This window comes from Moschus berezovskii, chromosome 20, assembly GCF_049115385.1.
Source record: "Moschus berezovskii isolate FMDL1 chromosome 20, NW_MosBer_1.0, whole genome shotgun sequence".
Lineage (NCBI taxonomy): Eukaryota > Metazoa > Chordata > Mammalia > Artiodactyla > Moschidae > Moschus > Moschus berezovskii.
In genome coordinates, this window is record NC_142479.1 from 56,537,689 (window position 1) to 56,550,255 (window position 12,567).

The 12,567-nt window shown below is 38.5% G+C and overlaps 1 protein-coding gene across 3 annotated transcripts in view; it reads right to left on the reverse strand.

Moving 5' to 3' along the window:
• Nucleotides 1–12,567, reverse strand: part of GJC1 (gap junction protein gamma 1) — a 35,881-nt gene continuing 23,314 nt past the window's right edge. For all 3 annotated transcript variants that reach the window (XM_055408061.2, XM_055408059.2, XM_055408060.2), the window contains exons 2-3: nucleotides 6,590–6,665; nucleotides 1–5,664 (exon numbers count right to left, since the gene is read on the reverse strand). In XM_055408061.2, the coding sequence (XP_055264036.1) occupies nucleotides 4,454–5,644 (1,191 nt within the window). In that variant the 5' untranslated portion in view covers nucleotides 5,645–5,664; nucleotides 6,590–6,665 and the 3' untranslated portion in view covers nucleotides 1–4,453. The remainder of the gene's footprint in view (nucleotides 5,665–6,589; nucleotides 6,666–12,567) is intronic.

The window sequence follows — 12,567 nt, forward strand, 5'->3', positions numbered from 1 at the left end:
TGAATCTTCTAAACTGTATTTGGAAATGACAGAAACATTCAGAACTGACAAAATCTTCCTAGAGACAAGGCCCTGAGAGGAGTCTGTCCCCACTGTGTAAAGTTTTACATTAACTGTACAGAATGAAATTAGCAACCAGTAATCTTTGGCACTAGAATGGGTAACTCCTTAGCTGTTCATACAATTTCCAAACTGCACATTACATGACGTTAAATTGCTAGTTAACAGCTGAATTTTACATTTAAATTACCTTTAAAAGTTTGAAGTCCTAGCTAAGTTTTTCAGTATCAATATGCTAATCATATCTAACAGTGCCTGAGGTAGAGACTTCTGTAAGAGATTTACTGAAGAGAACACAATTGAGAGTATAATGAAGAAAAACACTTCCGGTCTTGGAAGCATATTATAGCCAAACGTCTTTGCTGGTTCAACAAGCCAAGCCTGAAACGCAGAACTCTTACTTCTTTCATTTCTGTAGAGACTCTGTAAGGGGGTAGGGCTTTCTTTTGTTTGGATTCCTGCATTTTGGAATACACAGATTGCTTCTTTTAAAAATATGATTCTTAACATGAAATGTGCATGAACCAAACTCAACACCATTATTAAAAACAACAAAAACAACACAACTGCATTAGAGACAACAAATAAAATCTTTTAAACTCTCCATGATATATGGCCAGAATGAGTGACAAGTATGCAAGTCAACCTAATGATTCTAACATTTGATGGTGACTGTGAATTATTACAGATTTATGATACATAGGTGAGTTGAAATTTTATTTCCAAACTCAGCACTGTATAAGTGCAGGGGCTTTATTATTTTCAGGTGGTAAGACTCTTCATGAAATTACATGATTTTATGAAGATAAAATCAATATCTGGAACCTTCCAAGCAAAATGACCAGCAACTGTATCTCTGACTTCAGGTACTTTACTTCACAGTCAGGAAAGACCTTTTCTTTATAAAAAGGCATTTCTTGAAGTAGGTTCAAGTATTACATACTTGCCTTTTACCAAACACTGCCTGGCCAAAAATTTATCCTCAACTATAGGTATTATTTTTAGAAGTGTACAGTCCCATAAATGAGATGGAAAACACAAAGCCTGGACATTTATAAGCTTAACGGGTAAACCATAGGTATGACTAATAGGAATAACATTTAAGTCCATTCTTGGAATAAGCTGCTAGAGCAAGTTCAGTGTTTTCAACAACTGATTCCTGTGATAAAGAGCACCGAAGGACATCTCATTATGTCATATAGTTCTTTCAATGGTTTTTTTGAAGCTCCAAGCTCAATGACCCAAGTTGGTCTTTTAATACTTTTCACCAGAGGCTTTCTCTAACTACTCCATAACACTTCTGAGAGGTAGGTGGCTACTGGAACTTGGAAAAGTAAAGGGAATTGCTTAGTTTCATACCACAAAGAAATGACAGTTAAGGTACCTAATGATGACATTTTTCTTTTTAAAGACATAGGTGTCCTTCTTAAAGACAGATATGTGGGAGTTCTAACCTGTGAGAACCGTTTTAGATGACAAAGTTCATCTTTATCAAAAGTAATTCTATAGATGTTAGTCAAGGAAAATCCCCAGAAAAACTGACTTCTAATGAAATAACACGCCTGTGGTTTTAAATGAACAAATATAGAAGCTAGCCAAACTAAGGCAGAAAGCAAAAGGAAGCCACAAAATGAACATTAACATTTGTTTAGAGGAAAATGCTATCTAATTCTTCCCTCAAATTTGAACTAAGAAAAAAAAGTCTGTTTGCTTTATAAAGGATACACATCTGAATAAATCCGATTGTATATTAAGGAATATAAACACGTTGTCGACCATATCCTGATTATAGTATGTGAAGGACTAAGCACTCAACTACTATTTAGAGAAGCACATGTCATAAGACATAGCATGTCTTATGCAGCAATTCAAAGGAATGTGATTTTGATAGGAAAAAAAAAAGCTGTTTATACAAACACTTGCAAGTTTCAGAACAGTAACTGGAACAATATTTATATTCACTCAGTGGGTTAAGCCAGACACCGAAAGGGCCATTTTCTTAATGTAGGTCCATGACATGTTATTAGGTGAGAATAGTTTTGGCAAACTTGTATGTTCAAAGGCTAAAAGAAATGGACTAAGGAAGCAGTCAGAGTTGGGAAATCTATGTCATAATTAGAACTTTAGTGAGAGAATAAAAATAGATTTGAACACATGTGAAGGTGACCCAGAATATCTTTCTATGTACTTGAGGAAGCTGAAGAATTATCCAGACACAAAAGATAACATTCTCATCAGAACAAGCCAAGATGAAACACCGGAGGCCCTGCCTGTAGAAACGAAGTAGATGCTTCTGGCGCCGAATGTCTGCCTGGCATTTCTGCTCGACTCCGTCCCTCCCCTATCATTCAAATTCCCAACCCTCCCAAAGGCAAAGCCACTCTATTCTCCCTCAGGCTCTGAGTAGATGGACATGAACCTACGTGTATTTTTCCCTGTCCTTCAATTCAGAAATATGCATGAAGTTCTACTGACATAAGAATTATTGGCAGTTATCTTAGCCAGCCTGAAGTATTTAAAATCTTGCCTGTTTTAGAATAATTACTTGAAATTCTTTATTAAACACTTTGTTCGAAGGAAACTGTGCAGATCTGGTAATTATCCAGGATACATACACATATAAGTCATTTTCTGAAATTTTCTCTTCAGTCTCACTGGAGTTGACCTTTTGCTCAAGTGTTTATAGAGATCCGGAGGAGCTTCTCTTGGGTAAAATTTACAGATTAAAAAAAGCAAAATAAATGTAAATGCATGGCTAGAAGCTTAAATTTTCAACTGAATTTTTTTTTGGGAGGGGGAGAAATGGAGAACAAAGGAAAAAGAACTGTACACAGGATGCTGTTCTAAGACCCTCCTAAATAATAAAGAACTGACATTTTAAAATTAAGAGCAAAAACAAAACAAAACCCACACTCTTGGAATTTCAAAGTTATAGGTGGCTTGCAATTAACTTTCTGTTAGAGAAGAGTGAGATGTCCCAAATGAAATGCTCCCTGGTGAAGAAAACACTCCTCCCTTTAAATCTTTACCAAGCTCTTACTCAGAAGCTCTTAAACATAAGACAAATGACGTGAACATGACAGAGAGGGCAAAGTCATCCAACAGAAGGGTGAAAACGGCAGTTAACCACTACTGCAAATGATGAGTGTAAGGTAAGCATGGATGGCTGGCGCTGACAGACAGACACGCCTAGAGCGAATAAACACTGAAACTCTCTTTCAGACTACTTACAGATAGAATCCCGGGTCTGAACTGCTCTTCCCGGCAGAAACCTACTTTGGCAGAAGTAGGTAAATTATAAAAACTCCACGGTAAATGATAAGAAGTAAGGAAGTTGAATTTAGGCCTGCCACATGCAGTGTAAGTGGCTTTGATTAATTTTTAGCCTAGAAGGGAATTTTCGTATTTTTACTGTTAACATATAAAGAAAATATTCATCACTGGCATCTTAAGAAACCAGAGAGAGGCAGATTTTTTGATTCAGATTTAAGGCAAATCAAACAGGCCCACAACTAAACATCAGGGCTTATTTTCTAGGCATGGCTTTGCTTGGTGATAGAGGAATCTCAGAACAGTTCTAGCTACGGTCTCCACACTGCTACTGGTTGAGGACACCTTTGTGCATCAGACTTTTGAAACAAATGACGTTACATACACACCATCAAAGCAAGGCTTGCTATTTAAAGGACTCCTATAGTGAATCACTTGAAAACAAAAATAGCTTTGCAAAAACTAGATACAACTTTGGGCATACGAATAAGATTCAAAGATTTCTCAAGTCAGAGAGAGATCTCCATCTCCTTCTACCGTGGACTTCCTCTCCAAGGATAAGAACTGACTCATCCCCCTTTGGCTCCTCACATATCTGAAATCGTCCCTGTAACACGAGAGGCACTTTTTATTAGGTGTATAGCATCTATTAAAACTTTAAACCCCAGGTAGAGTTTGCTGAACAAAGTAATAACACTAGCCTAATAGGCATTACCTTAAGGATTTTTTCCCCCTTTAATATAAAAGTATAACTACAGTGGTCCAATGTACAAATACAAAAAAAAGTTCTCATACTAGAAAAAAAAAAGTACCATAATACTGTACATACAAAAACTGTTCAACAAGAATGATTTAAATATATCTGTTCTTTTCCAGATCTGGAAGACACAAATGTAAAGTTCTGCAACTGTATTATTGCTGGAACTTGTATCCAGGAACGCTCTGTTTCCCGTTCTCTCCCCCTTGTCCCAGCTCCATCTTCAGAGTCCCCTGAGCTTGAATCATGAGCCAACAGCATCCCTGAAGATAAGCAGAGCCAAATGTTTACTCAACGGAAGTCATTATTCAGTGAGCCGCTGCTTACCATGAACTATGAAAGCACAAGCCTTAAGCCCAGCCAAGATTAAATCCAGACGGAGGTCTTCCCATCCCCTGATTTGCTACTAGCGCTGCTTTTGTTGGAACCAGCTTTGGACCCCACTTTGGCTTTTTTTTCCCGGGAACCATGGGGGTTGTTTTGGTGATTGTAGGCCTGGATGGCCAGATCCAAGCGTTCCTGAGCCATTCTGATTTCCCTCTGCAGAGTCTCCAGGTCAGGTGGGAGGTTGTCCTCATGGCTGCCGTACTGCTGTTCCTGGGCGATGTTGGCCTTGTTTTGCTTGTAGGCAATCTTAGCGTTGGACAGTTCGGTGTACTGGATTTGATCTGGTTTGACGGCAATGTTATAGCCAGGGGGAGCAGATGGCGTATTCCAAGTGAAAGGATAATTATAAGCACCCGGATCTTCCAGTTCCCTCCTTTTACTGTTTAGTGAGTCTCGAATTGTCCCAAATCCTAAATGAAGCATCTCCCAAATGTTAAGCAATAGGCAAAGGCCTGTAACACCATACATTATCAGAAGAAAGATGGTCTTTTCAGTGGGTCTAGAAATAAAGCAGTCTATCTTATGAGGGCAAGGGAGTCTGCTGCACACATAAAATGGGTGGACTTGGAAGCCATATAGGAAATACTGCCCAACCAGGAAACCCACCTCGAACACGGTTCTTGCCAGCAGCTGCAGCACATAGATCTTCATGAGCCCATCCTCCCGAATCCGCCGTCGGCCGTCATGCTTAGGTTTAGATTGGTTCTGATCTTTATTTTCTTTCTCACTTTCTAATTCCATTTCTGGATACATCATGGGATCCTCTTCATGGTCCTCTTCTGTTTCTTCCAGAGCCCGGTGCTGTTTCCAGCGCATTGCATAGGGCTTGCTGCGAGCGGCCTTCTTGTCCGCGTCGCTGTGCTCCATCTTGGCAATCTTATGAATGGCATAGCCCAAGTACATGACTGAGGGGGTGGCCACCAGGATGATCTGGAACACCCAGAAGCGCACGTGAGAGAGGGGTGCAAAGGCGTCATAGCAGACGTTCTCGCAGCCTGGCTGCTCTGTGTTGCATACAAATTTGCTTTGCTCGTCGTAATAGATGGATTCTCCTCCTACGGCTGTAAGGACGATCCGGAAAACGATTAATACCGTGAGCCAGATCTTCCCTACAAATGTGGAGTGGTTGTGGATCTCCTCTAGTAGGCGAGTGAGGAAGCTCCAACTCATGGTGACTAAATTGGTCCGCCCTGACAAAAATGGAAAATACCAAAGGAAGATCAGCAAATATTAAAGTCTTACTTTTTTTAAAATTGATGATATCTTTAGAAACTACTTCTCTACATACTTGAAATCTAACTTCAAGGCTCATACTAGAATGACAGAATAAACAACACCTCACCCACCACATCACCATCAGGAAAGGCCATTCACCTCAGTCTATGAGCACTGGTTTATGCTGACAGGGTCTTAGGGAAGTCTGATTTCTTTTCATGTCTTCTCTAGTTTAAAAGGTAAAATTGTAGCTGTCATTTGAGATACAATTCTTAAAGTACACTGGATGTTTTACATATAGTGTTATTTCTTAGACTTTCTGAATTTTGTGAGATAGAGGGAAGAGTACAGAGGTACACCTATTCAGCCACAGTAAGACTGCCACTGAGAACATGCTGCGGATGCCTGGGCTGGACTCCATTGTGAAGAGGTACCTTATTAACAAACTTAAAAACTGGATCTGGTAACAAAGTATTAAAAAGAATTAAGGAGATGGTATAGCTGCAAATATTAATAACTGGAAAAGATCAAGAACTAAAATAAAAGAAACTCAGAAGCCTTAGCTAGGGTGCATCACATAGCAGATTCTAGCATTCTGTATTATACTTCTGTATTTTATTTATGGTTGATGTTAAAAAATGCCTGCAGAGATAATCCAATCCATAGGTAAATCTACTTAAAAGAGCATTTCAAACAATAGTTTTATTCTGAGATTCTTAGATCTATGTTCAGAATCTTGGTAAAAACCATCTAAATAAGATAATATATGTAAAGTCCCTAATTCAACCCCTGACACAAAGTACACCTAGCTTTTCTCCTCTATCTTTCCTCTCTTGATTTACTTCTGCAGATTACAGTTGATTATCAGCATCATCAAATAAATTTAAATACTCTTTTTACCTGTTATCCAGAATTTCTGCTATCCAAAATTTTCTTAGAGAAATGATGCTTTGTTTACAACTTTTCCAGATTTTCTCTGGAAGAGAAACAGAAGAGAAGGCCATAAGTTTTCTCCCACAGAAAACAGTAAATCACCAGAATGCCATTTTCAGGGAAAAACAGTTTTCCATGTACCACAGGAATCAATCAGCATGAGATGGAAACAGGACTGAGCTTGAGTATCACTGTTCTCTTCTTCAATACATCGTGGTAGGAGAAAATACCTAAAAGTGACTCGAACATGCTTTAGTCACTGTAGTCTAAGAAAATATGACAGGAAAACGAATCATTTGTGAAAATCTGAAACAGATGAACGCTGGAATCTATAGGAAAAAGCCACAGCAGAAAATCTCAATGAATTTAAGCCAGGTCATTATAGGCGTCGTGAAAATCTTCATGCCGCGTGCTCTATTCCTGCCCTCTTCTCTGAAGCAACCAACTAGGAGCAAGCTGTTTATTTACAACACCCAACAGCTGGTTCCCTGTCACTGGGACACCCATATCCACAGGAGGTGATTCACAGACTCAACTGCTCACAGAAAGAAAACATCTGCACCTGTACTGTGATTACAAGTGTATATACATAGGACAAATTACTTCTCATTATCAAGTTGTGCCAACTATGGGATAGCCATGGTCACGAATCATCCTCATTTGCTATCATTTAATTTAATAAATAAAATGTGAAACAAACCCTGAGTGTTCAAAGTTATTGTATGTTCAAAATAATAAAAAAATTTTTTGGTAAGATATAAGAAAAAACCCCAAAACCATTCCCAAAAGGTCAATGAAGAAGAAAAATGTTCAGCAGCATCTACGGTGCAAGTATCAAGATTTACATACAGAAGAATCCAATCAAACAAGTATTTCACCAAAGGACTTCAAGTACAACTCTCGTTTCCAGCACTGATGTCCAACTGAGCTCAACAGTTCTCCTCTCACTCTATACACAAGTTATAAAACCAAAAGTAAATAATAAGCAATCTTTAAATGGTGATGTAAGCCAGGTTTCCATAATGAATCACATCCACAGGTCTAGACTCACATTATTCCAAAATGCCATGTCTAAAGCATTTCTCTTAAAGACTGAAATTCTATTTGTTCAAATAAGCCAAATCATGAAGGTATAATCATTGGTTAGTTAGAAAACTCATTCCCTACACTTCCATCTGTACCAAAAACAAATGGATATCTTTTTAACAATTATTGCTATGAAATAATTTCTCAACAGTTCAGTATTTCATACAATAATCTTAACTTTTTTGGGGGGAGGGGATCAATGGCAAATCCTTCAAAGCCTGTATAATAAAGCAGTCATTTAAACACAACTAGAAACACACATTTCATACTGGTTAAGCTGCAGGCCTATACAATGCTGAACATTTAAAAGCCTGGTTTTCCAAAGGTTTTATAAGTGCCACAGCACCCTATCCCCAAACCTTGAGTATAAATGAAGTGTACAGTACTGTAACTTCAGCATCTCATAAAATGGATGATGGGTGGTTTTCTTTCTAAAGTAACCATAGGCTTCCTAACCGAATGGCAGCATCACCACTCTCTGTATCTACTGAGCTGTCAGTGGGGTTTTCCTTCGATACTCTTTCCTTTCCAAATCCCTTTCCTCTCCTTGTAAGCATTAAGAGAAAGGTTTAAATATCAGAGTACACTACTCCAATTTGTGGGGAAGGGTAGAAAGGGAAAGTGGGAGGGAGTGAAAGGGGAGAAAAAAGTCAATTAGCAGAACTGTGGGTTCTGGAATTGACATTTCTAAGCAAAACTGTGTCACTGCCAAGTGTGGTCTCACTGTGTTGTTGCACCACTAAAACTCCCTTTACTCATTACCACTTTTTTGCTCCGCTAACAGACAAAACAACAGGGTTTCCCTGGTGGCTCAGGAGTAAAGAATCTGCCTGCCAATGCAGGAGAGGCACGTTCGATCCTTGACCCAGGAAGATTCCCTGGAGAAGGAAACAGTAACGCACTCCAATATTCTTGCCTGGGAAATCCCATGGACAGAGGAGCCCGGCAGGGCTACACAGTCCATGGGGTCACAAAGAGTAGGACATAACTTAGCAACTGAACAAAACAACAACAGGCAGAACATGGTCTTCTTTGACATCCCTGCTTCAGCAAACAAACTTGGTTAAAGAGTAAGGAGTGAGAGTGTACAATTAACTGCGAATGGCTCTCATGAAAAAATAAAAATCATTTCTGTATTCTATCTATGAATGGAAAGTGACATGGGAACGTGATGAGTGGTGGTGGGGACAGGGGAAGGGATGCTGAACAACTAAATGCTTTTTGCCAACTAAGAAAGCCAACAGATTTATAGGTATTTTGACACTTAATATCTTCTTGAATATATCCTTTATGCTTTGGCTGAATTTATCTACAGACAAATCTAGGAAGTAGTAGAATTAGGACACAAGAAATGTAAATCTGCATGGTTCTTGCACTGTACTGTCATTTGAGTTTCTAAAAAGGTTCTAGCAATTTACGACGCCTGGCAATGAAGTACAATTTCACTTCAACCCCATCAGCACTGTCTGCTATGCTACTCTGCCAGATGCAAAATGGAATTTCAGAAGTATCTCAATTTGTATGTTTTTAATGCAGCAGGATACATTCCCCCTATAGTCCTCTTTCTTCATGAACTATTCCTATCCTTTTGCTCATTTATCTGCAGAATATATTCTGCATTTGACATTTAATATAAATGTTTGTTTTCCTCCAAAATTTACTACTTTATATTGTCACACCAGTCAATCTGTTAAATAAATATTCTTTCTAGGATAGCTTTTTAAATAACCTGCAAAATTCTTGGTAGCCCATAATTCAAAAGTATTCTTGATTCTATCCCCATCCCACAACACAACACATACTGAAGAAAATCATGTTTGCTTACATAAAATGTACTGGACAGAAATCAAATGTACTATTTTTAGTCTGTTTTCCAAATTAATTTTCAAATCTACCTTGTCTTACACTAGAAAAAAGAATTTAAAAAATTACTTGGTATCAACATGGTAATAAATTATGTAATCCTCTCCCAAATTATTTATATTTCAAGAGTTTTCTATCAGCTATATCCTAAACAGAATCAAGTCAAAGTTTACTGCCTTTTTCTGTAAACTAAAAGCATCTTTGGAGACCAAATGTAAAAGCTCATTATTTGGATTATCTCTGGAGGTAGATTATATGATCAGATCTATTCAACAATGAAGAAACGAGGGCCAGAAAGGTTTTAAAATTTCCCCAAGATCACCCAGTTATTAAGAGGTGAATCCGAAGGCTAGAATCTGAAGTCAGTCTTACTCCAGATTCTGGGCTTTTAACCACTAGTTAAGAATTACATTACAGATGAGTTGGAACAAAGTACAGGTCCCATGTGAACATAGACGAGGGCACCTTATCCCAATTATCAGGAGCAGAATTAGACTAAATAATAAACTGACAAAGATCAAGAAATTTCAGTTTAAGATCTTACACACAGAATGAACTGCAAGTTAACAAAACAAAACAAACCCCCCAAAAACAACAAAATAAAAAGCCCCAAAAGAACTTCAAGGTTTCCTGGCAGTTGGAAAAGAAAAATAATGATTTCATTAAGAAAGATAACTTCTTTGGGCATTGAGAATAGGGGCTAGAGAAGTTGGTAAATTCAGTCCAGGAGTGATTATAGTTGTTAAAGGGGAGATATACATGTGCTCAGATGTGCTCAAAAATACTGTAAATAAATCAAACCAGAATTCTAAAGAATGTTCAAGTAACTACAGGAAAATGGAAAAAAGAAAACACATAAGCAGAGTGGACAAACAGAACACAATGGCTAAAATTAAAAAGAATGACCGTGGGAGGAAAAAAACAGACATTCACTGGATAGGAACGACTATACCCAGTGCTGGTGAGGATGTAGAGAAGCTGGTACTCTAAAACACTGGTCACTTTGCAAAACAGTCTGGCAGTAGAGCTTGCTGTAAAGAACTGTCTGCCAATGCAAGAGACGTAAGAGACACAGGTTCAATCCCTGGGTGGGGAAGATCCTGGAGGAGGGCATGGCAACCCACTCCAGTATTCTTGCCTGGAGAAATCCATGGACAGAGGAGCCTGGTGGCTGTAGTCCACAGGGTTGCAAACAGTCAGACATGACTGAATCAACTTAGCATACACATGCAAACATATATTAACTATATGATCCAGCCAGTCTGATCCTAGGCAAGAAGTAAAACCCTATGTCTATAAAAGGACTTGAACATAAATGTTCACAACAATTTTATCTGTAATAGCCAAAAACTGGAAACAACACAAATGTCCATCATCAGGTTGATGAATAAACAAATTGTGGTATATTCATACAATGGAATACTACTCAGCAATAAACTACTGATGTGTGTAACATGGATGAATCTCAAAAGTCAGGCAAAAAAAAAAACACACTGTATGATTCCACTTATAAAAATTCTAGAAAACGCAAACTAATCTATAATGATATAAAGCACATCAGCAGTTGCCTATAGTGGGGTTCAGGGAGGCATTGGCCAGTCTGATATCAAACTCTCCTGGCTATTATTTTTCAGTTTCTGTCTCACTTCTCTTTTCCAAACTTCTAAATACATATCCTGATTTTTGTTCTATCTTATTAGCCTATCCTTTTCAGCACTCTTTGTTGATTCCTTCACTAGAACGCACACTGTAAACAATGCCCCATTTGCCCAAACATCTCCTTGGAATTTCAGACTTGAAATTCAACTGCTGCTCTACGTCTTCTCTTGGATGTCTAACAGGCACCTGAAATTTAACATGTCCCAAACCAATCCTCCCCTCCTCCAAAGAGTTACTCTTTCTGTCTGCAGTTTTCTCAAACTCAGTAAGTAGTTTTGTCATTCATGATGTTTTTAAGGCCAAAATTTTCAAGACAACCTCACTCTTTTTTCTCACTCCATAGCCAAGCTATCAGCAAATCTTGTCAGTTCTATCTTCAAAATATATATATACACAGTCCAACCACTTCTTTCAGTCTCTATCACTATCACACTGATCCAAGTCACCTTCATCTCTAGCCAAGATTACTATAAAAGCAAGAGTCTTCTAACTGATCCCCTAGCTTATCCTCTTAACCATCCAAGTCTATTCTCCAAAAAGCAACCAGAGTAAAGCTTTTAGAAAACAAGTCAGATAATGTCTCCTGCTCAAAATTCTCTCAGAACAAAATCTCAGATCTTTACCACAGTCTATGGATGGCATCCTTTATCACACAGCTGCTAGGACACTTCTGGTCTCTTCACCTTCCGTTCTCCCTCTGGCTCACTCTGAATAAGGAATACGAACATCCTCGCAATCCGCTGTTCATACTCATGCCATACATTTGTCTCAAGATTACTGTACTTGTTATTTTCACTACTTTGAAATATTTAATTTCACAGATAGCAGAACACACTCTCACTTCATTTAAGTCAGCTCAGAAGTCATCTCCCTAATGACTTTCCTCAGGCCACTTTCCTCTAAAATAACATCTCTCATTCTCCAGCCCTTTAATTTTTCTTTATAGCACTTACCCCTTACATAATTTTTATTTTACAATTTGTTTATAGAAGGTAAACTCCCTGAAGGCAGGCTTTTGTTCTGTTATCCCCAATACCTAAAACCCCACAGCCTGACAAAAGGTAGTAGGTTTTCAATAAATCGTGCTCAGTCACAAAGTCGTGTTCGCTAAGTCATGTCCGACTCTGTGACCCCATGGACTGTATAGCCCGCCAGGCTCCTCTATCCATGGAATTTTCCAGGTAAGAATACTGGAGTGGTTTGCCATTTCCTACTCCAGGGGATCTTCCTGACCCAGGGTTACCCAGGGATTGAATTCATGTCTCTCAAGTCTCCTACACTGGCAGGCAGATTCTTTACCACTGCGCCACCAGGGAAGTCCCTCTCAATAAATATCT